Genomic DNA, 27,844 nt, shown 5'->3' on the forward strand with positions numbered 1-27,844 from the left:
CTATCCAAAATCTCTGCATCCAGCATCTCCACCCTCTTCTGTCCTCATCATCTCCGCTATCCAAAATCTCTGCATCCAGCATCTCCACCCTCTTCTGTCCTCATCATCTCCGCTATCCAAAATCTCTGCATCCAGCATCTCCACCCTCTTCTGTCCTCATCATCTCCGCTATCCAAAATCTCTGCATCCAGCATCTCCACCCTCTTCTGTCCTCATCATCTCCGCTATCCAAAATCTCTGCATCCAGCATCTCCACCCTCTTCTGTCCTCATCATCTCCGCTATCCAAAATCTCTGCATCCAGCATCTCCACCCTCTTCTGTCCTCATCATCTCCGCTATCCAAAATCTCTGCATCCAGCATCTCCACCCTCTTCTGTCCTCATCATCTCCGCTATCCAAAATCTCTGCATCCAGCATCTCCACCCTCTTCTGTCCTCATCATCTCCACTCTCTTCTGTCCAATATCTCTGCAGGCAGCATCTCCACTCTCTTCTGTCCTCATCATCTCCGCTATCCAATATCACTGCAACCAGCATCTCCACCCTCTTCTGTCCTCATCATCTCCGCTGTCCAATATCACTGCATCCAACATCTCCACCCTCTTCTGTCCTCATCTCCGCTATCTAATATCACTGCATCCAGCATCTCCACCCTCTTCTGTCCTCATCATCTCCACTATCCAATATCACTGCATTCAGCATCTCCATCCTCTTCTGTCCTCATCTCCACCCTCTTCTGTCCTCATCATCTCCACTATCCAATATCACTGCATCCAGCATTTCCACCCTCTTCTGTCCTCATCATCTCCTCTATCCAATATCACTGCATCCAGCATCTCCACCCTCTTCTGTCCTCATCATCTCCACCCTCTCCTGTCCTCATCATCTCCGCTATCCAATATCTCTGCATCCAGCATCTCCACCCTCTTCTGTCCTCATCATCTCCGCTATCCAATATCTCTGCATCCACCATCTCCACCCTCTTCTGTCCTCATCATCTCCGCTATCCAATATCTCTGCATCCACCATCTCCACCCTCTTCTGTCCTCATCATCTCCACTATCCAATATCTCTGTATCCAGCATCTCCACCCTCTTCTGTCCTCATCATCTCCACTATCCAATATCTCTGTATCCAGCATCTCCACCCTCTTCTGTCCTCTTCATCTCTGCTATCCAATATCTCTGCATCCAGCATCTCCATCCTCTTCTGTCCTTATCTCCGCTATCTAATATCACTGCATCCAGCATCTCCACCCTCTTCTGTCTTCATCATCTCCACTATCCAATATCACTGCATCTATCATCTCCACCCTCTTCTGTCTTCATCTTCGCTATCCAATATCTCTGCATCCAGCATCTCCACCCTCTTCTGTCTTCATCATCTCCACTATCCAATATCACTGCATCCAGCATCTCCATCCTCTTCTGTCCTTATCTCCGCTATCTAATATCACTGCATCCAGCATCTCCACCCTCTTCTGTCCTCATCATCTCCACTATCCAATATCTCTGCATCCAGCATCTCCACCCTCTTCTGTCTTCATCATCTCCACTATCCAATATCACTGCATCCAGCATCTCCATCCTCTTCTGTCCTTATCTCCGCTATCTAATATCACTGCATCCAGCATCTCCACCCTCTTCTGTCTTCATCTCCGCTATCTAATGTCACTGCATCCAGCATCTCCACCCTCTTCTTCTGTCTTCATCTCCGCTATCTAATGTCACTGCATCCAGCATCTCCACCCTCTTCTGTCCTCATCATCTCCACCCTCTTCTGTCCTCATCATCTCCGCTATCCAATATCACTGCATCCAGCATCTCCATCCTCTTCTGTCCTCATCATCTCCGCTATCCAATATCACTGCATCCAGCATCTCCACCCTCTTCTGTCTTCATCTTCGCTATCTAATATCACTGCATCCAGCATCTCCACCCTATTCTGTCCTCATCATCTCCGCTATCCAATATCTCTGCATCCAGCATCTCCACCCTCTTCTGTCTTCATCATCTCCACTATCCAATATCTCTGCATCCAGCATCTCCACCCTCTTCTGTCCTCATCATCTCCGCTATCCAATATCTCTGCATCCAGCATCTCCACCCTCTTCTGTCCTCATTATCTCCGCTATCCAATATCTCTGCATCCAGCATCTCCACCCTCTTCTGTCCTTATCATCTCCGCTATCCAATATCTCTGCATCCAGCATCTCCACCCTCTTCTGTCTTCATCTCCGCTATCTAATATCACTGCATCCAGCATCTCCACCCTCTTCTGTCCTCATTATCTCCGCTATCCAATATCTCTGCATCCAGCATCTCCACCCTCTTCTGTCTTCATCATCTCCACTATCCAATATCTCTGTATCCAGCATCTCCACCCTCTTCTGTCCTCATCTCCACTATCCAATATCTCTGTATCCAGCATCTCCACCCTCTTCTGTCCTCATCATCTCCGCTATCCAATATCTCTGCATCTAGCATCTCCACCCTCTTCTGTCCTCATCATCTCCACTATCCAATATCTCTGCATCCAGCATCTCCACCCTCTTCTGTCCTCATCATCTCCGCTATCCAATATCTCTGCATCCAGCATCTCCACCCTCTTCTGTCCTCATCATCTCCGCTATCTAATATCACTGCATCCAGCATCTCCACCCTCTTCTTTCTTCATCATCTCTGCTATCCAATATCTCTGCATCCAGCATCTCCACCCTCTTCTGTCCTTATCATCTCCGCTATTCAATATCTCTGCATCCAGCATCTCCACCCTCTTCTGTCCTCATCATCTCCACTATCCAATATCTCTGCATCCAGCATCTCCATCCTCTTCTGTCCTTATCTCCGCTATCTAATATCACTGCATCCAGCATCTCCACCCTCTTCTGTCCTTATCATCTCCGCTATTCAATATCTCTGCATCCAGCATCTCCACCCTCTTCTGTCCTCATCATCTCCACTATCCAATATCACTGCATCCAGCATCTCCACCCTCTTCTGTCCTCATCATCTCCACTATCCAATATCACTGCATCCAGCATCTCCACCCTCTACTGTCCTCATCATCTCCACTATCCAATATCTCTGCATCCAGCATCTCCACCCTCTTCTGTCCTCATTATCTCCGCTATCCAATATCTCTGCATCCAGCATCTCCACCCTCTTCTGTCCTTATCATCTCCGCTATTCAATATCTCTGCATCCAGCATCTCCACCCTCTTCTGTCCTCATCATCTCCGCTATCCAATATCTCTGCATCCAGCATCTCCACCCTCTTCTGTCCTTATCATCTCAGCTATTCAATATCTCTGCATCCAGCATCTCCACCCTCTTCTGTCCTCATCATCTCCGCTATCCAATATCTCTGCATCCAGCATCTCCACCCTCTTCTTTCTTCATCATCTCCACTATCCAATATCACTGCATCCAGCATCTCCACCCTCTTCTTTCTTCATCATCTCCGCTATCCAATATCACTGCATCCAGCATCTCCATCCTCTTCTTTCTTCATCATCTCTGCTATCCAATATCTCTGCATCCAGCATCTCCACCCTCTTCTGTCCTCATCATCTCTGCTATTCAATATCACTGCATCCAGCATCTCCACCCTCTTCTGTCCTCATCATCTCCACCCTCTTTTGTCCTCATCATCTCCACCCTTTTCTGTCCTCACCTCCACTCTCTGCCTCCCAATTTCTACACCTTTTGTCAACTTCAACACCTGCACCCCCCCCCGCCAAAATATCTCTACCCTCTGACTCCCAACAGCATGTCCACCCTCTGCTACCATCAAGATCTCCATTTTCTAATTGCTGCATCATAGGCCTCCCAAACACCTCAGACTCTGTGCCTCCATCCTTCCAATGTATCTGCCTTTTTCTACCACTATCCAATGTTTCTACTGCCGCTGTGCACCATTGTATATACTTTACCTACTCACTATTTCACCACCACAGTAATCATTTCATACCCGGTAATGGCTACTTATTCCCTCCCTCCGCAGTTTGCTGTCGTCCAGTTCTCAAACAGAATGAAAACTGAATTCAACTTCAACAAATATCAGCAATACGGAAACCTCACAAAAATAATTGAAGAGATGAAGTTATTGGGCGGCAAAGCTTTAGCTTATACGGGCATCAGATACACACTGTGAGTATTCCATGTACAGACTGACACTGTAACTATCCACATACAGTGACCCCAACAGCATAGCCTGAGAGTTATATAGAGGGATGAGCAGGGTCCTCAGCAGCACAGAGTATATCCGGAGATGAGGAATGTGTCAGTGAGGACAGGGCTGCATGTGACAGGGGCAGTGACATGATGTGAGGAGGGGAATGGAGGCAGCAGGAAGCCACAGACTGAGAGTTATATAGTGGGAGGAGCAGGGTCCCCCAGCAGCACAGAGTATTTCAGGAGATGAGTGATGTGTCAGTGAGGTCAGGGCTGCATGTGACAGGAGCAGTGACATGATGTGAGGAGGGGAATGGAGGCAGCAGGAGGAAGACTGTATATAAAACTTTATATATATATATATATATATATAATTACATAAATCATACATTTATAGTACAGCATATAAACAGTTGTATAGTTGTTTCTTATATACAGAATTCCTGAGCTTACTTGTAGTATATCTGTGTATATTCTATACTCAGAGGCACATAACCTAGACACTGAGAATGTATTGTGCTGATGACGTTTTAGCAGATATACCATTGCGGCTGTACGTTCTTATCTGTATTTTGTACAGGGAAAATATCTTCACAGAGAAAGCTGGATCCCGCCCCAGGGCGAAGAAGGTCCTGTTATTGCTGTCAGCCGGGGAAGTGGATGAGGCGTATGACATCGCAGCTATAAAGAATGCCAACGACTTAGGCGTGAAACGTTATATCGTTGGGGTAACCTCTATTTACAGCTTTCTTATTTCTCCAGAACTCTTTGGGCCTAATTCATGTTTCTGCAGTTGCGATATTTTTAGGCTTCTAAACGTTGAATTTTAACAAGTGAAGCTGCCGCCCAGCGAGAATGATAGATGCCCCCGGAGCCTTCACAGTCTTATTCGCAGCCTATACGCAGGAAGGAGGAACATTGACTGACTTCTAGGGTTGTCCTATGGTCACGCAGAGAGGCCGCACCAGTCACAATGGTGCCATGTTTTTCTACATGCATGAGGGCAGCTGACGGCAGATACATGCCCTGAAAACGGCCATGACACATCTGCGTTATTACTGCAAAACTCCGATACCTCCACCAAATAGTCCCTTCCTATCAATCACTCCATGAAAACAATCTCTGAGTGATTATGTGCAGACTCTGCAGAGATCACACACTCAAGCATACAATCATCAGGCACTGTCCCCTCTGCCTTCAAGCATGCACTCATCTCTCCTATTCTTAAAAAAACCTACCCTTGATCCAAACACTCTCTCCAACTACCGACCCATCTCTCTCCTCCCTCTTGCCTCCAAACTCCTTGAGCGTATTGTCTACAACCGCCTTACTCCCACTCACTGCTTGACCCATTCCAGTCTGGCTTCCGTCCTCTCCACTCCACTGAAACTGCCCTCACGAAAGTATGCAATGACCTCCATGCTGCTAAATCTAAGGGACACTACTCTACTTATTCTTCTTGATCTCTCTGCTGCTTTTAGCACTGTGGACCACCCTCGCCTACTGCAAATCCTTCACTCCATTGGTCTACGTGACACTGCCCTCTCTTAGCTATCTTCCTACCTCTCTGACCGTTCATCCTCTGTCTCCTCTCCTGACTCCACCTCCCCCCCCACTTCCATTAACTGTAGGTGTAACCCAAGGATCTGTCCTTGGTCCTCTTCTTTTCTCTCTCTATACGTCCTCACTAGGTAAGCGCATTAGTTCTTTTGGTTTCCAATATAATCTCCATGCTGATGATACCAAAATCTATCTTTCCTCTCCAGACCTCTCCCCTGCTCTCCTCACTCGTATCTCCAACTGTCTCTCTGCTATCTCTTCCTGGATGTCTCAGCGCTTTCTTAAACTCAACATGTCTAAGACCGAGCTGGTCATCTTTCGGGAGGCACAACCTCACCTCCCACAATCTCATTATCCATTGATGGCATGACTATCTCCTCTAGCCCCCAAGTGCAATGTCTTGGCGTAATCCTTGACTCCTCCCTCTCTTGCACACCACACATTCAGCACCTCTCACAAACCTGCCATTTTCATCTAAAAAATATTTCCAGGATCAGACCCTTTCTGACCCAGGATGCTACTAAGACTCTTATCCACTCACTGGTCATCTCCAGACTGGACTACTGTAATCTCCTCCGGGTGTGGTATTGAAAGTCGACAGTAACTAGGTCGACAATGTCTAGGTTGACCACTATTGGTCGACAGTAACTAGGTCGACAGGGTCAAAAGGTCGACAGGGTCAAAAGGTCGACATGTTCTAGGTCGACAGGTCAAAAGGTCGACATGAATTTTTTATGTTATTTTGGTGTCATTTTCTTCGTAGAGTGACCGGGAACCCCAATTAGTGCACCGCGTCCCCTCGCATGGCTCGCTTCGCTCGCCATGCTTCGGGCATGGTGCCTTCGCTCCGCTACCGCTTTGCTCGGCACAGATTACCGTTCCAATCGTAGTCCACGTGGATCGTTAAGTATGAAAAGGTTCAAAAAAAAGAAAAAAAATTGTGAAAAAACTCATGTCGACCTAGAACATGTCGACCTTTTGACCCTGTCGACCTTTTGACCATGTCGACCTAGTTACTGTCGACCAATAGTGGTCGACCTAGACATTGTCGACCTAGTTACTGTCGACTTTCAGTCCGGATCCCATCTCCTCCTGACTGGCATTTCTGACACATACCTCTCTCCACTCCAATCTATCCTCAATGCTGCTGCCTGGCTCATCTTCCTCACCAAACGCACTACGTCCACCTCTCCTCTACTACTAGACCTTCACTGGCTCCCCTTCCCTTTCAGAATCCATTTCAAGCTTCTCACACTCTCTTACAAAGCCCTCACCCACTCCTCTCCCATCTACATCTCTGACCTTATCTCCCTTTACTCTCCCACCCGTCCTCTTCGCTCTGCTAATGCACGCTGACTCTCCTGCCTACTGATTACTTCCTCCCACTCCTATCTCCAAGATTTTTCACGTGCTGCACCACTTCTCAGGATTTTCCTACCTCTCCCCCTCAGAGTCTCCACCTCTCAACAAAACTTCAAACGGGCTCTCAAGACCCAATTCTTCCCCAAATCCAGCCAAATCTCATCCTAACCCTCTGTTCCATGCTCTCTATGTACCCCATCTGTGTCACCCCTGTCTGTTTACCCCTCCCCTTTAGAATGTAAGCTCTCACAAGCAGGGCCCTCTTCCCTCATGTGCTTATCCTTTTCTTACTTTAATAATATTCAACTGTACCACATCCAGCAGTCTTCTGCCACCTGATACTTATTCCAGTGTCATCTGCTGATGTAGCCATGTCTATATACCCTGTACTTGTCCTATACTGTCATCACCTGCACCACATCCAGCAGTCTTCTGCCCCCTGATACTTATTCCAGTGTCATCTGCTGATGTAGCTATGTGTATTTACCCTGTACTTGTCCTAAATTGTCATCATCTGTAAGTTGCTGTTTACCTGTTTGATTATTTGTTTATGTACTCGGTAATTGGGCGCTGCGGAACCCTTGTGGCGCCATGTAAATAAAGGATAATAATAATGATAATAGGCCATTCTTCTGCTGCCGTTGTATGCTCTTCTCTGTCACGCTTCTTCTCTTCTCCCCTCTGACATCACTGTGCATTATCCTCTTCCTCTCCTCTCCCCTCTGACATCACTGTGTGTTATCCTCTTCCTCTCATCTTCCCTCTGACATCACTGTGCATTATCCTCTTCCTCTCTTCTCCCCTCTGACATCACTGTGTTATCCTCTTCCTCTCTTCTCCCCTCTGACATCCCTGTGTGTTATCCTCTTCCTCTCCTCTCCCCTCTGACATCACTGTGTGTTATCCTCTTCCTCTCCTCTCCCCTCTGACATCACTGTGTGTTATCCTCTTCCTCTCCTCTCCCCTCTGACATCACTGTGCATTATCCTCTGCCTTTCCTCTCCCCTCTGACATCACTGTGCATTATCCTCTGCCTCTCCTCTCCCCTCTGACATCCCTGTGTGTTATCCTCTTCCTCTCATCTTCCCTCTGACATCACTGTGCATTATCCTCTTCCTCTCTTCTCCCCTCTGACATCACTGTGTTATCCTCTTCCTCTCTTCTCCCCTCTGACATCACTGTGTGTTATCCTCTTCCTCTCCCCTCTGACATCACTGTGTGTTATCCTCTTCCTCTCCTCTCCCCTCTGACATCACTGTGCATTATCCTCTGCCTTTCCTCTCCCCTCTGACATCACTGTGTATTATCCTCTGCCTCTCCTCTCCCCTCTGACATCCCTGTGTGTTATCCTCTTCCTCTCATCTTCCCTCTGACATCACTGTGTGTTATCCTCTTCCTCTCCTCTCCCCTCTGACATCACTGTGTTATCCTCTTCCTCTCTTCTCCCCTCTGACATCACTGTGTGTTATCCTCTCCTCTCCCCTCTGACATCACTGTGTTATCCTCTTCCTCTCTTCTCCCCTCTGACATCACTGTGTGTTATCCTCTTCCTCTCCTCTCTGACATCACTGTGTTATCCTCTTCCTCTCTTCTCCCCTCTGACATCACTGTGTGTTATCCTCTCCTCTCCCCTCTGACATCACTGTGTTATCCTCTTCCTCTCTTCTCCCCTCTGACATCACTGTGTGTTATCCTCTTCCTCTCCTCTCTGACATCACTGTGCATTATCCTCTGTCTCTTTTCTCCCCTCTGACATCACTGTGTTATCCTCTGCCTCTCCTCTCCCCTCTGACATCACTGTGTGTTATCCTCTTCCTCTCCTCTTCCCTCTGACATCACTGTGTGTTATCCTCTTCCTCTCCCCTCTGACATCATTGTGTGTTATCCTCTCTTCTCCCCTCTGACATCACTGTGCATTATCCTGTGTCTCTCTTCTCCCCTCTGACATCACTGTGTGTTATCCTCTTCCTCTCTTCTCCCCTCTGACATCACTGTGTGTTATCCTCTTCCTCTCTTCTTCCCTCTGACATCACTGTGTTATCCTCTTCCTCTCTTCTTCCCTCTGACATCACTGTGTGTTATCCTCTTCCTCTCTTCTCCCCTCTGACATCACTGTGTGTTATCCAGTGTCTCTCTTCTCCCCTCTGACATCACTGTGTGTTATCCTCTTCCTCTCTTCTCCCCTCTGACATCACTGTGTGTTATCCAGTGTCTCTCTTCTCCCCTCTGACATCACTGTGTGTTATCCTCTTCCTCTCTTCTCCCCTCTGACATCACTGTGTGTTATCCTCTTCCTCTCTTCTCCCCTCTGACATCACTGTGTGTTATCCTCTTCCTCTCCTCTCCCCTCTGACATCACTGTGTGTTATCCTCTTCCTCTCCTCTCCCCTCTGACATCACTGTGTGTTATCCTCTTCCTCTCCTCTCCCCTCTGACATCACTGTGCATTATCCTCTGCCTTTCCTCTCCCCTCTGACATCACTGTGCATTATCCTCTGCCTCTCCTCTCCCCTCTGACATCCCTGTGTGTTATCCTCTTCTTCTCCTCTCCCCTCTGACATCACTGTGTGTTATCCTCTTCCTCTCCTCTCCCCTCTGACATCCCTGTGTGTTATCCTCTTCCTCTCATCTTCCCTCTGACATCACTGTGTGTTATCCTCTGTCTCTTTTCTCCCCTCTGACATCACTGTGTTATCCTCTGCCTCTCCTCTCCCCTCTGACATCACTGTGTGTTATCCTCTTCCTCTCCTCTCCCCTCTGACATCACTGTGTGTTATCCTCTTCCTCTCTTCTCCCCTCTGACATCACTGTGTGTTATCCTCTTCCTCTCCCCTCTGACATCATTGTGTGTTATCCTCTCTTCTCCCCTCTGACATCACTGTGTGTTATCCTCTTCCTCTCTTCTTCCCTCTGACATCACTGTGTGTTATCCTCTTCCTCTCCTCTCCCCTCTGACATCACTGTGCATTATCCTGTGTCTCTCTTCTCCCCTCTGACATCACTGTGTGTTATCCTCTTCCTCTCTTCTCCCCTCTGACATCACTGTGTGTTATCCTCTTCCTCTCCCCTCTGACATCATTGTGTGTTATCCTCTCTTCTCCCCTCTGACATCACTGTGTGTTATCCTCTTCCTCTCTTCTTCCCTCTGACATCACTGTGTGTTATCCTCTTCCTCTCCTCTCCCCTCTGACATCACTGTGCATTATCCTGTGTCTCTCTTCTCCCCTCTGACATCACTGTGTGTTATCCTCTTCCTCTCTTCTCCCCTCTGACATCACTGTGTGTTATCCTCTTCCTCTCCTCTCCCCTCTGACATCACTGTGTGTTATCTTCTTCCTCTCTTCTTCCCTCTGACATCACTGTGTTATCCTCTTCCTCTCTTCTTCCCTCTGACATCACTGTGTTATCCTCTTCCTCTCTTCTTCCCTCTGACATCACTGTGTGTTATCCTCTTCCTCTCTTCTCCCCTCTGACATCACTGTGTGTTATCCAGTGTCTCTCTTCTCCCCTCTGACATCACTGTGTGTTATCCTCTGTCTTCCTTCTCCCCTCTGACATCACTGTGTGTTATCCTCTTCCTCTCTTCTCCCCTCTGACATCACTGTGTGTTATCCAGTGTCTCTCTTCTCCCCTCTGACATCACTGTGTGTTATCCTCTTCCTCTCCTCTCCCCTCTGACATCACTGTGTGTTATCCTCTGTCTCCCTTCTCCCCTCTGACATCACTGTGCATTATCCTGTGTCTCTCATCTCCCCTCTGACATCACTGTGCATTATCCTCTGCCTCTCCTCTCCCCTCTGACATCACTGTGTGTTATCCTCTTCCTCTCTTCTCCCCTCTGACATCATTGTGTGTTATCCTCTTCCTCTCTTCTCCCCTCTGACATCACTGTGTGTTATCCTCTTCCTCTCCCCTCTGACATCATTGTGTGTTATCCTCTTCCTCTCCCCTCTGACATCATTGTGTGTTATCCTCTCTTCTCCCCTCTGACATCACTGTGTGTTATCCTGTGTCTCTCTTCTCCCCTCTGACATCACTGTGTGTTATCCTCTTCCTCTCCTCTCCCCTCTGACATCACTGTGTGTTATCCTCTTCCTCTCCTCTGCCCTCTGACATCACTGTGTGTTATCCTCTTCCCTCTGACATCACTGTGTGTTATCTTCTTCCTCTCCTCTACCCTCTGACATCACTGTGTGTTATCCTCTTCCTCTCCTCTACCCTCTGCCATCACTGTGTGTTATCCTCTGCCTCTCCTCTCCCCTCTGACATCCCTGTGTGTTATCCTCTTCATCTCATCTTCCCTCTGACATCACTGTGTGTTATCCTCTTCCTCTCTTCTCCCCTCTGACATCACTGTGTGTTATCCTCTTCCTCTCCCCTCTGACATCATTGTGTGTTATCCTCTCTTCTCCCCTCTGACATCACTGTGTGTTATCCCCTTCCTCTCTTCTTCCCTCTGACATCACTGTGTGTTATCCTCTTCCTCTCCTCTCCCCTCTGACATCACTGTGCATTATCCTGTGTCTCTCTTCTCCCCTCTGACATCACTGTGTGTTATCCTGTTCCTCTCCCCTCTGACATCACTGTGTGTTATCTTCTTCCTCTCCTCTCCCCTCTGACATCACTGTGTGTTATCCTCTTCCTCTCCTCTCCCCTCTGACATCACTGTGTGTTATCCTCTTCCTCTCCTCTCCCCTCTGACATCACTGTGCATTATCCTCTGCCTTTCCTCTCCCCTCTGACATCACTGTGCATTATCCTCTGCCTCTCCTCTCCCCTCTGACATCCCTGTGTGTTATCCTCTTCCTCTCATCTTCCCTCTGACATCACTGTGCATTATCCTCTTCCTCTCTTCTCCCCTCTGACATCACTGTGTTATCCTCTTCCTCTCTTCTCCCCTCTGACATCACTGTGTGTTATCCTCTTCCTCTCCCCTCTGACATCACTGTGTGTTATCCTCTTCCTCTCCTCTCCCCTCTGACATCACTGTGCATTATCCTCTGCCTTTCCTCTCCCCTCTGACATCACTGTGTATTATCCTCTGCCTCTCCTCTCCCCTCTGACATCCCTGTGTGTTATCCTCTTCCTCTCATCTTCCCTCTGACATCACTGTGTTATCCTCTTCCTCTCCTCTCTGACATCACTGTGTTATCCTCTTCCTCTCTTCTCCCCTCTGACATCACTGTGTGTTATCCTCTCCTCTCCCCTCTGACATCACTGTGTTATCCTCTTCCTCTCCCCTCTGACATCATTGTGTGTTATCCTCTTCATCTCCCCTCTGACATCATTGTGTGTTATCCTCTCTTCTCCCCTCTGACATCACTGTGTTATCCTCTTCCTCTCCTCTCCCCTCTGACATCACTGTGTGTTATCCTCTTCCTCTCCTCTCCCCTCTGACATCACTGTGTGTTATCCTCTTCCCTCTGACATCACTGTGTGTTATCTTCTTCCTCTCATCTACCCTCTGACATCACTGTGTTATCCTCTTCCTCTCCTCTACCCTCTGACATCACTGTGTGTTATCCTCTTCCTCTCTTCTCCCCTCTGACATCACTGTGTGTTATCCTCTTCCTCTCCTCTACCCTCTGACATCACTGTGTGTTATCCTCTTCCTCTCCTCTCCCCTCTGACATCACTGTGTGTTATCCTCTTCCTCTCCTCTCCCCTCTGACATCACTGTGTGTTATCCTCTGTCTCCCTTCTCCCCTCTGACATCACTGTGCATTATCCTGTGTCTCTCATCTCCCCTCTGACATCACTGTGCATTATCCTCTGCCTCTCCTCTCCCCTCTGACATCACTGTGTGTTATCCTCTTCCTCTCTTCTCCCCTCTGACATCATTGTGTGTTATCCTCTTCCTCTCTTCTCCCCTCTGACATCATTGTGTGTTATCCTCTTCCTCTCCCCTCTGACATCATTGTGTGTTATCCTCTCTTCTCCCCTCTGACATCACTGTGTGTTATCCTGTGTCTCTCTTCTCCCCTCTGACATCACTGTGTGTTATCCTCTTCCTCTCCTCTCCCCTCTGACATCACTGTGTGTTATCCTCTTCCTCTCCTCTGCCCTCTGACATCACTGTGTGTTATCCTCTTCCCTCTGACATCACTGTGTGTTATCTTCTTTCTCTCCTCTACCTTCTGACATCACTGTGTGTTATCCTCTTCCTCTCCTCTACCCTCTGACATCACTGTGCATTATCCTCTGCCTTTCCTCTCCCCTCTGACATCACTGTGTATTATCCTCTGCCTCTCCTCTCCCCTCTGACATCCCTGTGTGTTATCCTCTTCCTCTCATCTTCCCTCTGACATCACTGTGTGTTATCCTCTTCCTCTCTTCTCCCCTCTGACATCACTGTGTGTTATCCTCTTCCTCTCCCCTCTGACATCATTGTGTGTTATCCTCTCTTCTCCCCTCTGACATCACTGTGTGTTATCCTCTTCCTCTCTTCTTCCCTCTGACATCACTGTGTGTTATCCTCTTCCTCTCCTCTCCCCTCTGACATCACTGTGCATTATCCTGTGTCTCTCTTCTCCCCTCTGACATCACTGTGTGTTATCCTCTTCCTCTCTTCTCCCCTCTGACATCACTGTGTGTTATCCTCTTCCTCTCTTCTTCCCTCTGACATCACTGTGTGTTATCCTCTTCCTCTCTTCTTCCCTCTGACATCACTGTGTGTTATCCTGTTCCTCTCCCCTCTGACATCACTGTGTGTTATCTTCTTCCTCTCTTCTTCCCTCTGACATCACTGTGTTATCCTCTTCCTCTCTTCTTCCCTCTGACATCACTGTGTGTTATCCTCTTCCTCTCTTCTCCCCTCTGACATCACTGTGTGTTATCCAGTGTCTCTCTTCTCCCCTCTGACATCACTGTGTGTTATCCTCTTCCTCTCCTCTCCCCTCTGACATCACTGTGTGTTATCCTCTTCCTCTCCTCTCCCCTCTGACATCACTGTGTGTTATCCTCTTCCTCTCTTCTCCCCTCTGACATCACTGTGTGTTATCCTCTTCCTCTCCCCTCTGACATCATTGTGTGTTATCCTCTTCCTCTCCCCTCTGACATCATTGTGTGTTATCCTCTCTTCTCCCCTCTGACATCACTGTGTTATCCTCTTCCTCTCCTCTCCCCTCTGACATCACTGTGTGTTATCCTCTTCCTCTCTTCTCCCCTCTGACATCACTGTGTGTTATCCTCTTCCTCTCCCCTCTGACATCATTGTGTGTTATCCTCTCTTCTCCCCTCTGACATCACTGTGTGTTATCCTCTTCCTCTCTTCTTCCCTCTGACATCACTGTGTGTTATCCTCTTCCTCTCCTCTCCCCTCTGACATCACTGTGCATTATCCTGTGTCTCTCTTCTCCCCTCTGACATCACTGTGTGTTATCCTCTTCCTCTCTTCTCCCCTCTGACATCACTGTGTGTTATCCTCTTCCTCTCTTCTTCCCTCTGACATCACTGTGTGTTATCCTGTTCCTCTCCCCTCTGACATCACTGTGTGTTATCTTCTTCCTCTCTTCTTCCCTCTGACATCACTGTGTTATCCTCTTCCTCTCTTCTTCCCTCTGACATCACTGTGTGTTATCCTCTTCCTCTCCTCTACCCTCTGACATCACTGTGTGTTATCCTGTGTCTCTCTTCTGCCCTCTGACATCCCTGTGTGTTATCCTCTTCCTCTCTTCTCCCCTCTGACATCACTGTGTTATCATCTTCCTCTCCTCTCCCCTCTGACATCACTGTGCATTATCCTCTGCCTCTCCTCTCCCCTCTGACATCACTGTGTGTTATTCTCTTCCTCTCCCCTCTGACATCACTGTGCATTATCCTCTGCCTCTCCTCTACCCTCTGACATCACTGTGTGTTATCCTCTTCCTCTCCCCTCTGACATCACTGTGTGTTATCTTCTTCCTCTCTTCTTCCCTCTGACATCACTGTGTGCTATTCTCTTCCTCTCTTCTTCCCTCTGACATCACTGTGTGTTATCCTCTGTCTCTCCTCTCCCCTCTGACATCACTGTGTGTTATCCTCTGTCTCTCCTCTCCCCTCTGACATCACTGTGTGTTATCCTGTGTCTCTCTTCTCCCCTCTGACATCACTGTGTGTTATCTTCTTCCTCTCTTCTTCCCTCTGACATCACTGTGTGTTATCTTCTTCCTCTCTTCTTCCCTCTGACATCACTGTGTGTTATCTTCTTCCTCTCCTCTCCCCTCTGACATCACTGTGTGTTATCCTCTGTCTCTCCTCTCCCCTCTGACATCACTGTGTGTTATCCTCTTCCTCTCCCCTCTGACATCACTGTGTGTTATCTTCTTCCTCTCCCCTCTGACATCACTGTGTGTTATCCTCTTCCTCTCCTCTCCCCTCTGACATCACTGTGTGTTATCCTCTTCCTCTCTTCTCCCCTCTGACATCACTGTGTTATCCTCTTCCTCTCCTCTCCCCTCTGACATCACTGTGTGTTATCCTCTTCCTCTCCCCTCTGACATCACTGTGTGTTATCCTCTTCCTCTCCTCTCCCCTCTGACATCACTGTGCATTATCCTCTGCCTTTCCTCTCCCCTCTGACATCACTGTGTATTATCCTCTGCCTCTCCTCTCCCCTCTGACATCCCTGTGTGTTATCCTCTTCCTCTCATCTTCCCTCTGACATCACTGTGTGTTATCCTCTTCCTCTCTTCTCCCCTCTGACATCACTGTGTGTTATCCTCTCCTCTCCCCTCTGACATCACTGTGTTATCCTCTTCCTCTCCCCTCTGACATCATTGTGTGTTATCCTCTTCATCTCCCCTCTGACATCATTGTGTGTTATCCTCTCTTCTCCCCTCTGACATCACTGTGTTATCCTCTTCCTCTCCTCTCCCCTCTGACATCACTGTGTGTTATCCTCTTCCTCTCCTCTCCCCTCTGACATCACTGTGTGTTATCCTCTTCCCTCTGACATCACTGTGTGTTATCCTCTTCCTCTCTTCTTCCCTCTGACATCACTGTGTGTTATCCTGTTCCTCTCTTCTCCCCTCTGACATCACTGTGTTATCCTCTGCCTCTCCTCTCCCCTCTGACATCCCTGTGTGTTATCCTCTTCCTCTCATCTTCCCTCTGACATCACTGTGTGTTATCCTCTTCCTCTCCTCTCCCCTCTGACATCACTGTGTGTTATCCTCTTCCCTCTGACATCACTGTGTGTTATCCTCTTCCTCTCTTCTTCCCTCTGACATCACTGTGTGTTATCCTCTTCCTCTCCTCTCCCCTCTGACATCACTGTGTATTATCCTCTGCCTCTCCTCTCCCCTCTGACATCCCTGTGTGTTATCCTCTTCCTCTCATCTTCCCTCTGACATCACTGTGTGTTATCCTCTTCCTCTCTTCTCCCCTCTGACATCACTGTGTTATCCTCTTCCTCTCCTCTCCCCTCTGACATCACTGTGCATTATCCTGTGTCTCTCTTCTCCCCTCTGACATCCCTGTGTGTTATCCTCTCCCTCTCTTCTCCCCTCTGACATCACTGTGTGTTATCCTCTTCCTCTCTTCTTCCCTCTGACATCACTGTGTGTTATCCTCTTCCTCTCTTCTTCCCTCTGACATCACTGTGTGTTATCCTCTTCCTCTCTTCTTCCCTCTGACATCACTGTGTGTTATCCTCTTCCTCTCCTCTTCCCTCTGACATCACTGTGTGTTATCCTCTTCCACTCCCCTCTGACATCATTGTGTGTTATCCTCTCTTCTCCCCTCTGACATCACTGTGCATTATCCTGTGTCTCTCTTCTCCCCTCTGACATCACTGTGTGTTATCCTCTTCCTCTCTTCTCCCCTCTGACATCACTGTGTGTTATCCTCTTCCTCTCTTCTTCCCTCTGACATCACTGTGTTATCCTCTTCCTCTCTTCTTCCCTCTGACATCACTGTGTGTTATCCTCTTCCTCTCTTCTCCCCTCTGACATCACTGTGTGTTATCCAGTGTCTCTCTTCTCCCCTCTGACATCACTGTGTGTTATCCTCTTCCTCTCTTCTCCCCTCTGACATCACTGTGTGTTATCCAGTGTCTCTCTTCTCCCCTCTGACATCACTGTGTGTTATCCTCTTCCTCTCTTCTCCCCTCTGACATCACTGTGTGTTATCCTCTTCCTCTCTTCTCCCCTCTGACATCACTGTGTGTTATCCTCTTCCTCTCTTCTCCCCTCTGACATCACTGTGTGTTATCCTCTTCCTCTCCTCTCCCCTCTGACATCACTGTGTGTTATCCTCTTCCTCTCCTCTCCCCTCTGACATCACTGTGTGTTATCCTCTTCCTCTCCTCTCCCCTCTGACATCACTGTGTGTTATCCTCTTCCTCTCCTCTCCCCTCTGACATCACTGTGTGTTATCCTCTTCCTCTCCTCTCCCCTCTGACATCACTGTGCATTATCCTCTGCCTTTCCTCTCCCCTCTGACATCACTGTGCATTATCCTCTGCCTCTCCTCTCCCCTCTGACATCCCTGTGTGTTATCCTCTTCTTCTCCTCTCCCCTCTGACATCACTGTGTGTTATCCTCTTCCTCTCCCCTCTGACATCACTGTGTGTTATCTTCTTCCTCTCTTCTTCCCTCTGACATCACTGTGTGTTATCCTCTTCCTCTCCTCTACCCTCTGACATCACTGTGTGTTATCCTCTGTCTCTCCTCTCCCCTCTGACATCACTGTGTGTTATCCTGTGTCTCTCATCTCCCCTCTGACATCACTGTGCATTATCCTCTGCCTCTCCTCTCCCCTCTGACATCACTGTGTGTTATCCTCTTCCTCTCTTCTCCCCTCTGACATCATTGTGTGTTATCCTCTTCCTCTCTTCTCCCCTCTGACATCACTGTGTGTTATCCTCTTCATCTCCCCTCTGACATCATTGTGTGTTATCCTCTCTTCTCCCCTCTGACATCACTGTGTGTTATCCTGTGTCTCTCTTCTCCCCTCTGACATCACTGTGTGTTATCCTCTTCCTCTCCTCTCCCCTCTGACATCACTGTGTGTTATCCTCTTCCTCTCCTCTGCCCTCTGACATCACTGTGTGTTATCCTCTTCCCTCTGACATCACTGTGTGTTATCTTCTTCCTCTCCTCTACCCTCTGACATCACTGTGTGTTATCCTCTTCCTCTCCTCTACCCTCTGACATCACTGTGCATTATCCTCTGCCTTTCCTCTCCCCTCTGACATCACTGTGTATTATCCTCTGCCTCTCCTCTCCCCTCTGACATCCCTGTGTGTTATCCTCTTCCTCTCATCTTCCCTCTGACATCACTGTGTGTTATCCTCTTCCTCTCTTCTCCCCTCTGACATCACTGTGTGTTATCCTCTCCTCTCTTCTCCCCTCTGACATCACTGTGTGTTATCCTCTGTCTCTCCTCTCCCCTCTGACATCACTGTGTGTTATCCTCTTCCTCTCCCCTCTGACATCACTGTGTGTTATCTTCTTCCTCTCCCCTCTGACATCACTGTGTGTTATCCTCTTCCTCTCCTCTCCCCTCTGACATCACTGTGTGTTATCCTCTTCCTCTCCCCTCTGACATCACTGTGTGTTATCTTCTTCCTCTCCCCTCTGACATCACTGTGTGTTATCCTCTTCCTCTCCTCTCCCCTCTGACATCACTGTGTGTTATCCTCTTCCTCTCTTCTTCCCTCTGACATCACTGTGTGTTATCCTCTTCCTCTCCTCTCCCCTCTGACATCACTGTGCATTATCCTGTGTCTCTCTTCTCCCCTCTGACATCACTGTGTGTTATCCTCTTCCTCTCTTCTCCCCTCTGACATCACTGTGTGTTATCCTCTTCCTCTCTTCTTCCCTCTGACATCACTGTGTGTTATCCTGTTCCTCTCCCCTCTGACATCACTGTGTGTTATCTTCTTCCTCTCTTCTTCCCTCTGACATCACTGTTATGCTCTTCCTCTCTTCTTCCCTCTGACATCACTGTGTGTTATCCTCTTCCTCTCTTCTCCCCTCTGACATCACTGTGTGTTATCCAGTGTCTCTCTTCTCCCCTCTGACATCACTGTGTGTTATCCTCTGTCTTCCTTCTCCCCTCTGACATCACTGTGTGTTATCCTCTTCCTCTCTTCTCCCCTCTGACATCACTGTGTGTTATCCTCTTCCTCTCTTCTCCCCTCTGACATCACTGTGTGTTATCCTCTTCCTCTCTTCTTCCCTCTGACATCACTGTGTGTTATCCTGTTCCTCTCCCCTCTGACATCACTGTGTGTTATCTTCTTCCTCTCTTCTTCCCTCTGACATCACTGTGTTATGCTCTTCCTCTCTTCTTCCCTCTGACATCACTGTGTGTTATCCTCTTCCTCTCTTCTCCCCTCTGACATCACTGTGTGTTATCCAGTGTCTCTCTTCTCCCCTCTGACATCACTGTGTGTTATCCTCTGTCTTCCTTCTCCCCTCTGACATCACTGTGTGTTATCCTCTTCCTCTCTTCTCCCCTCTGACATCACTGTGTGTTATCCAGTGTCTCTCTTCTCCCCTCTGACATCACTGTGTGTTATCCTCTTCCTCTCCTCTCCCCTCTGACATCACTGTGTGTTATCCTCTTCCTCTCCTCTCCCCTCTGACATCACTGTGTGTTATCCTCTTCCTCTCTTCTCCCCTCTGACATCACTGTGTGTTATCCTCTTCCTCTCCCCTCTGACATCATTGTGTGTTATCCTCTTCCTCTCCCCTCTGACATCATTGTGTGTTATCCTCTCTTCTCCCCTCTGACATCACTGTGTTATCCTCTTCCTCTCCTCTGACATCACTGTGTGTTATCCTCTTCCTCTCCTCTCCCCTCTGACATCACTGTGTGTTATCCTCTTCCCTCTGACATCACTGTGTGTTATCTTCTTCCTCTCCTCTACCCTCTGACATCACTGTGTTATCCTCTTCCTCTCCTCTACCCTCTGACATCACTGTGTGTTATCCTCTTCCTCTCCTCTCCCCTCTGACATCACTGTGTGTTATCCTCTTCCTCTCCTCTCCCCTCTGACATCACTGTGTGTTATCCTGTGTCTCTCTTCTCCCCTCTGACATCCCTGTGTGTTATCCTCTTCCTCTCCTCTCCCCTCTGACATCACTGTGTGTTATCCTCTTCCTCTCTTCTCCCCTCTGACATCACTGTGTTATCCTCTTCCTCTCCTCTCCCCTCTGACATCACTGTGCATTATCCTGTGTCTCTCTTCTGCCCTCTGACATCCCTGTGTGTTATCCTCTTCCTCTCTTCTCCCCTCTGACATCACTGTGTTATCATCTTCCTCTCCTCTACCCTCTGACATCACTGTGCATTATCCTCTGCCTCTCCTCTACCCTCTGACATCACTGTGTGTTATCCTCTTCCTCTCCCCTCTGACATCACTGTGTGTTATCTTCTTCCTCTCTTCTTCCCTCTGACATCACTGTGTGTTATTCTCTTCCTCTCTTCTTCCCTCTGACATCACTGTGTGTTATCCTCTGTCTCTCCTCTCCCCTCTGACATCACTGTGTGTTATCCTCTGTCTCTCCTCTCCCCTCTGACATCACTGTGTGTTGTCCTGTGTCTCTCTTCTCCCCTCTGACATCACTGTATGTTATCTTCTTCCTCTCTTCTTCCCTCTGACATCACTGTGTGTTATCTTCTTCCTCTCTTCTTCCCTCTGACATCACTGTGTGTTATCTTCTTCCTCTCCTCTCCCCTCTGACATCACTGTGTGTTATCCTCTGTCTCTCCTCTCCCCTCTGACATCACTGTGTGTTATCCTCTTCCTCTCCCCTCTGACATCACTGTGTGTTATCTTCTTCCTCTCCCCTCTGACATCACTGTGTGTTATCCTCTTCCTCTCCTCTCCCCTCTGACATCACTGTGTGTAATCCTCTTCCTCTCTTCTCCCCTCTGACATCACTGTGTTATCCTCTTCCTCTCCTCTCCCCTCTGACATCACTGTGTGTTATCCTCTTCCTCTCCCCTCTGACATCACTGTGTGTTATCTTCTTCCTCTCATCTTCCCTCTGACATCACTGTGTGTTATCCTCTTCCTCTCCTCTCCCCTCTGACATCACTGTGTTATCCTCTTCCTCTCCTCTCCCCTCTGACATCACTGTGCATTATCCTGTGTCTCTCTTCTCCCCTCTGACATCCCTGTGTGTTATCCTCTACCTCTCTTCTCCCCTCTGACATCACTGTGTTATCCTCTTCCTCTCCTCTCCCCTCTGACATCACTGTGCATTATCCTCTGCCTCTCCTCTCCCCTCTGACATCACTGTGTGTTATTCTCTTCCTCTCCCCTCTGACATCACTGTGCATTATCCTCTGCCTCTCCTCTACCCTCTGACATCACTGTGTGTTATCCTCTTCCTCTCTTCTCCCCTCTGACATCACTGTGTGTTATTCTCTTCCTCTCTTCTTCCCTCTGACATCACTGTGTGTTATCTTCTTGCTCTCTTCTTCCCTCTGACATCACTGTGTGTTATCTTCTTCCTCTCCTCTCCCCTCTGATATCACTGTGTGTTATCCTCTGTCTCTCCTCTCCCCTCTGACATCACTGTGTGTTATCTTCTTCCTCTCTTCTTCCCTCTGACATCACTGTGCGTTATCTTCTTCCTCTCTTCTTCCCTCTGACATCACTGTGTGTTATCTTCTTCCTCTCTTCTTCCCTCTGACATCACTGTGTGTTATCTTCTTCCTCTCCTCTCCCCCCTGACATCACTGTGTGTTATCATCTTCCTCTCCCCTCTGACATCGTGTGTTATCCTCTTCCTCTCCCCTCTGACATCACTGTGTGTTATCCTCTTCCTCTCCTCTCCCCTCTGACATCACTGTGTGTTATCTTCTTCCTCTCTTCTTCCCTCTGACATCACTGTGTGTTATCCTCTTCCTCTCTTCTCCCCTCTGACATCACTGTGTGTTATCCAGTGTCTCTCTTCTCCCCTCTGACATCACTGTGTGTTATCCTCTTCCTCTCTTCTCCCCTCTGACATCACTGTGTGTTATCCTCTTCCTCTCCTCTCCCCTCTGACATCACTGTGTGTTATCCTCTTCCTCTCCTCTGACATCACTGTGTGTTATCCTCTTCCTCTCCTCTCCCCTCTGACATCACTGTGCATTATCCTCTGCCTTTCCTCTCCCCTCTGACATCACTGTGCATTATACTCTGCCTCTCCTCTCCCCTCTGACATCCCTGTGTGTTATCCTCTTCTTCTCCTCTCCCCTCTGACATCACTGTGTTATCCTCTTCCTCTCTTCTCCCCTCTGACATCACTGTGTTATCCTCTTCCTCTCCTCTACCCTCTGACATCACTGTGTGTTATCCTCTTCCTCTCCTCTCCCCTCTGACATCACTGTGTGTTATCTTCTTCCTCTCCCCTCTGACATCACTGTGTGTTATCCTCTTCCTCTCCTCTCCCCTCTGACATCACTGTGTGTTATCCTCTTCCTCTCCCCTCTGACATCACTGTGTGTTATCTTCTTCCTCTCCCCTCTGACATCACTGTGTGTTATCCTCTTCCTCTCCTCTCCCCTCTGACATCACTGTGTGTTATCTTCTTCCTCTCTTCTTCCCTCTGACATCACTGTGTGTTATCCTCTTCCTCTCTTCTCCCCTCTGACATCACTGTGTTATCCTCTTCCTCTCCTCTCCCCTCTGACATCACTGTGTGTTATCCTCTTCCTCTCTTCTCCCCTCTGACATCACTGTGTGTTATCCTCTTCCTCTCTTCTTCCCTCTGACATCACTGTGTGTTATCCTCTTCCTCTCTTCTTCCCTCTGACATCACTGTGTGTTATCCTCTTCCTCTCTTCTTCCCTCTGACATCACTGTGTGTTATCCTCTTCCTCTCTTCTTCCCTCTGACATCACTGTGTTATCCTCTTCCTCTCTTCTCCCCTCTGACATCACTGTGTGTTATCCAGTGTCTCTCTTCTCCCCTCTGACATCACTGTGTGTTATCCTCTGTCTTCCTTCTCCCCTCTGACATCACTGTGTGTTATCTTCTTCCTCTCCTCTCCCCTCTGACATCACTGTGTGTTATCCTCTGCCTTTCCTCTCCCCTCTGACATCACTGTGCATTATACTCTGCCTCTCCTCTCCCCTCTGACATCCCTGTGTGTTATCCTCTTCTTCTCCTCTCCCCTCTGACATCACTGTGTTATCCTCTTCCTCTCTTCTCCCCTCTGACATCACTGTGTTATCCTCTTCCTCTCCTCTACCCTCTGACATCACTGTGTGTTATCCTCTTCCTCTCCTCTCCCCTCTGACATCACTGTGTGTTATCTTCTTCCTCTCCCCTCTGACATCACTGTGTGTTATCCTCTTCCTCTCCTCTCCCCTCTGACATCACTGTGTGTTATCCTCTTCCTCTCCCCTCTGACATCACTGTGTGTTATCTTCTTCCTCTCCCCTCTGACATCACTGTGTGTTATCCTCTTCCTCTCCTCTCCCCTCTGACATCACTGTGTGTTATCTTCTTCCTCTCTTCTTCCCTCTGACATCACTGTGTGTTATCCTCTTCCTCTCTTCTCCCCTCTGACATCACTGTGTTATCCTCTTCCTCTCCTCTCCCCTCTGACATCACTGTGTGTTATCCTCTTCCTCTCTTCTCCCCTCTGACATCACTGTGTGTTATCCTCTTCCTCTCTTCTTCCCTCTGACATCACTGTGTGTTATCCTCTTCCTCTCTTCTTCCCTCTGACATCACTGTGTGTTATCCTCTTCCTCTCTTCTTCCCTCTGACATCACTGTGTGTTATCCTCTTCCTCTCTTCTTTCCTCTGACATCACTGTGTTATCCTCTTCCTCTCTTCTCCCCTCTGACATCACTGTGTGTTATCCAGTGTCTCTCTTCTCCCCTCTGACATCACTGTGTGTTATCCTCTTCCTCTCCCCTCTGACATCACTGTGTGTTATCCTCTTCCTCTCCTCTCCCCTCTGACATCACTGTGCATTATCCTCTGCCTTTCCTCTCCCCTCTGACATCACTGTGTATTATCCTCTGCCTCTCCTCTCCCCTCTGACATCACTGTGTGTTATCCTCTTCCTCTCCTCTCCCCTCTGACATCACTGTGTGTTATCCTCTTCCTCTCTTCTCCCCTCTGACATCACTGTGTGTTATCCTCTTCCTCTCCCCTCTGACATCATTGTGTGTTATCCTCTCTTCTCCCCTCTGACATCACTGTGTGTCATCCTCTTCCTCTCTTCTTCCCTCTGACATCACTGTGTGTTATCCTCTTCCTCTCCTCTCCCCTCTGACATCACTGTGCATTATCCTGTGTCTCTCTTCTCCCCTCTGACATCACTGTGTGTTATCCTCTTCCTCTCTTCTCCCCTCTGACATCACTGTGTGTTATCCTCTTCCTCTCTTCTTCCCTCTGACATCACTGTGTGTTATCCTCTTCCTCTCTTCTTCCCTCTGACATCACTGTGTGTTATCCTCTTCCTCTCTTCTTCCCTCTGACATCACTGTGTTATCCTCTTCCTCTCTTCTCCCCTCTGACATCACTGTGTGTTATCCAGTGTCTCTCTTCTCCCCTCTGACATCACTGTGTGTTATCCTCTGTCTTCCTTCTCCCCTCTGACATCACTGTGTGTTATCCTCTTCCTCTCTTCTCCCCTCTGACATCACTGTGTGTTATCCAGTGTCTCTCTTCTCCCCTCTGACATCACTGTGTGTTATCCTCTTCCTCTCCTCTCCCCTCTGACATCACTGTGTGTTATCCTCTGTCTCCCTTCTCCCCTCTGACATCACTGTGCATTATCCTGTGTCTCTCATCTCCCCTCTGACATCACTGTGCATTATCCTCTGCCTCTCCTCTCCCCTCTGACATCACTGTGCATTATCCTCTGCCTCTCCTCTCCCCTCTGACATCACTGTGTGTTATCCTCTTCCTCTCTTCTCCCCTCTGACATCACTGTGTGTTATCCTCTTCCTCTCCCCTCTGACATCATTGTGTGTTATCCTCTTCCTCTCCCCTCTGACATCATTGTGTGTTATCCTCTCTTCTCCCCTCTGACATCACTGTGTGTTATCCTGTGTCTCTCTTTTCCCCTCTGACATCACTGTGTGTTATCCTCTTCCTCTCCTCTCCCCTCTGACATCACTGTGTGTTATCCTCTTCCCTCTGACATCACTGTGTGTTATCCTCTTCCTCTCCTCTCCCCTCTGACATCACTGTGTTATCCTCTTCCTCTCCTCTGCCCTCTGACATCACTGTGTGTTATCCTCTTCCTCTCCTCTCCTCTCCCCTCTGACATCACTGTGTTATCCTCTTCCTCTCCTCTACCCTCTGACATCACTGTGTGTTATCCTCTTCCTCTCCTCTACCCTCTGACATCACTGTGTGTTATCTTCTTCCTCTCCTCTTCCCTCTGACATCACTGTGTGTTATCCTCTTCCTCTCTTCTTCCCTCTGACATCACTGTGTGTTATCCTCTTCCTCTCCTCTCCCCTCTGACATCACTGTGTGTTATCCTCTTCCTCTCCTCTCCCCTCTGACATCACTGTGTTATCCTCTTCCTCTCTTCTTCCCTCTGACATCACTGTGTGTTATCCTCTTCCTCTCCTCTCCCCTCTGACATCACTGTGTGTTATCCTCTTCCTCTCCTCTCCCCTCTGACATCACTGTGCATTATCCTGTGTCTCTCTTCTCCCCTCTGACATCCCTGTGTGTTATCCTCTTCCTCTCCTCTCCCCTCTGACATCACTGTGTGTTATCCTCTTCCTCTCTTCTCCCCTCTGACATCACTGTGTTATCCTCTTCCTCTCCTCTCCCCTCTGACATCACTGTGTGTTATCCTCTTCCTCTCTTCTCCCCTCTGACATCACTGTGTTATCCTCTTCCTCTCCTCTCCCCTCTGACATCACTGTGCATTATCCTGTGTCTCTCTTCTCCCCTCTGACATCCCTGTGTGTTATCCTCTTCCTCTCCTCTCCCCTCTGACATCACTGTGCATTATCCTCTGCCTCTCCTCTCCCCTCTGACATCACTGTGTGTTATTCTCTTTCTCTCCCCTCTGACATCACTGTGCATTATCCTCTGCCTCTCCTCTCCCCTCTGACATCACTGTGTGTTATCTTCTTCCTCTCCTCTCCCCTCTGATATCACTGTGTGTTATCCTCTGTCTCTCCTCTCCCCTCTGACATCACTGTGTGTTATCCTCTGTCTCTCCTCTCCCCTCTGACATCACTGTGTGTTATCCTCTTCCTCTCTTCTTCCCTCTGACATCACTGTGTGTTATCCTCTTCCTCTCCTCTCCCCTCTGACATCACTGTGTGTTATCCTCTTCCCTCTGACATCACTGTGTGTTATCCTCTTCCTCTCCTCTCCCCACTGACATCACTGTGTTATCCTCTTCCTCTCCTCTGCCCTCTGACATCACTGTGTGTTATCCTCTTCCTCTCCCCTCTGACATCATTGTGTGTTATCCTCTCTTCTCCCCTCTGACATCACTGTGTGTTATCCTCTCTTCTCCCCTCTGACATCACTGTGTGTTATCCTCTTCCTCTCTTCTTCCCTCTGACATCACTGTGTGTTATCCTCTTCCTCTCCTCTCCCCTCTGACATCACTGTGCATTATCCTGTGTCTCTCTTCTCCCCACTGACATCACTGTGTGTTATCCTCTTCCTCTCTTCTCCCCTCTGACATCACTGTGTGTTATCCTCTTCCTCTCTTCTTCCCTCTGACATCACTGTGTTATCCTCTTCCTCTCTTCTTCCCTCTGACATCACTGTGTGTTATCCTCTTCCTCTCTTCTCCCCTCTGACATCACTGTGTGTTATCCAGTGTCTCTCTTCTCCCCTCTGACATCACTGTGTGTTATCCTCTTCCTCTCTTCTCCCCTCTGACATCACTGTGTGTTATCCTCTTCCTCTCCTCTCCCCTCTGACATCACTGTGTGTTATCCTCTTCCTCTCCTCTGACATCACTGTGTGCTATCCTCTTCCTCTCCTCTCCCCTCTGACATCACTGTGCATTATCCTCTGCCTTTCCTCTCCCCTCTGACATCACTGTGCATTATCCTCTGCCTCTCCTCTCCCCTCTGACATCCCTGTGTGTTATCCTCTTCTTCTCCTCTCCCCTCTGACATCACTGTGTTATCCTCTTCCTCTCTTCTCCCCTCTGACATCACTGTGTTATCCTCTTCCTCTCCTCTACCCTCTGACATCACTGTGTGTTATCCTCTTCCTCTCCTCTCCCCTCTGACATCACTGTGCATTATCCTGTGTCTCTCTTCTCCCCTCTGACATCACTGTGTGTTATCCTCTTCCTCTCTTCTCCCCTCTGACATCACTGTGCATTATCCTCTGCCTCTCCTCTACCCTCTGACATCACTGTGTGTTATCCTCTTCCTCTCCCCTCTGACATCACTGTGTGTTATCTTCTTCCTCTCTTCTTCCCTCTGACATCACTGTGTGTTATTCTCTTCCTCTCTTCTCCCCTCTGACATCACTGTGCATTATCCTCTGCCTCTCCTCTACCCTCTGACATCACTGTGTGTTATCCTCTTCCTCTCCCCTCTGACATCACTGTGTGTTATCTTCTTCCTCTCTTCTTCCCTCTGACATCACTGTGTGTTATTCTCTTCCTCTCTTCTCCCCTCTGACATCACTGTGCATTATCCTCTGCCTCTCCTCTACCCTCTGACATCACTGTGTGTTATCCTCTTCCTCTCCCCTCTGACATCACTGTGTGTTATCTTCTTGCTCTCTTCTTCCCTCTGACATCACTGTGTGTTATCTTCTTCCTCTCCTCTCCCCTCTGACATCACTGTATGTTATCCTCTTC

At 48.5% G+C, this 27,844-nt stretch overlaps 1 protein-coding gene across 1 annotated transcript in view; it reads left to right on the plus strand.

The window, feature by feature from the left end:
- Positions 1 to 27,844, plus strand: part of ITGAL (integrin subunit alpha L) — a 306,572-nt gene that overhangs the window by 98,783 nt on the left and 179,945 nt on the right. Inside the window, exons 11-12 of the mRNA XM_063933029.1 lie at positions 4,006 to 4,151; positions 4,756 to 4,903. Coding sequence (XP_063789099.1) covers positions 4,006 to 4,151; positions 4,756 to 4,903 — 294 coding nt within the window. The remainder of the gene's footprint in view (positions 1 to 4,005; positions 4,152 to 4,755; positions 4,904 to 27,844) is intronic.

The sequence above is a fragment of the Pseudophryne corroboree genome, chromosome 7 (assembly GCF_028390025.1).
Source record: "Pseudophryne corroboree isolate aPseCor3 chromosome 7, aPseCor3.hap2, whole genome shotgun sequence".
NCBI lineage: Eukaryota > Metazoa > Chordata > Amphibia > Anura > Myobatrachidae > Pseudophryne > Pseudophryne corroboree.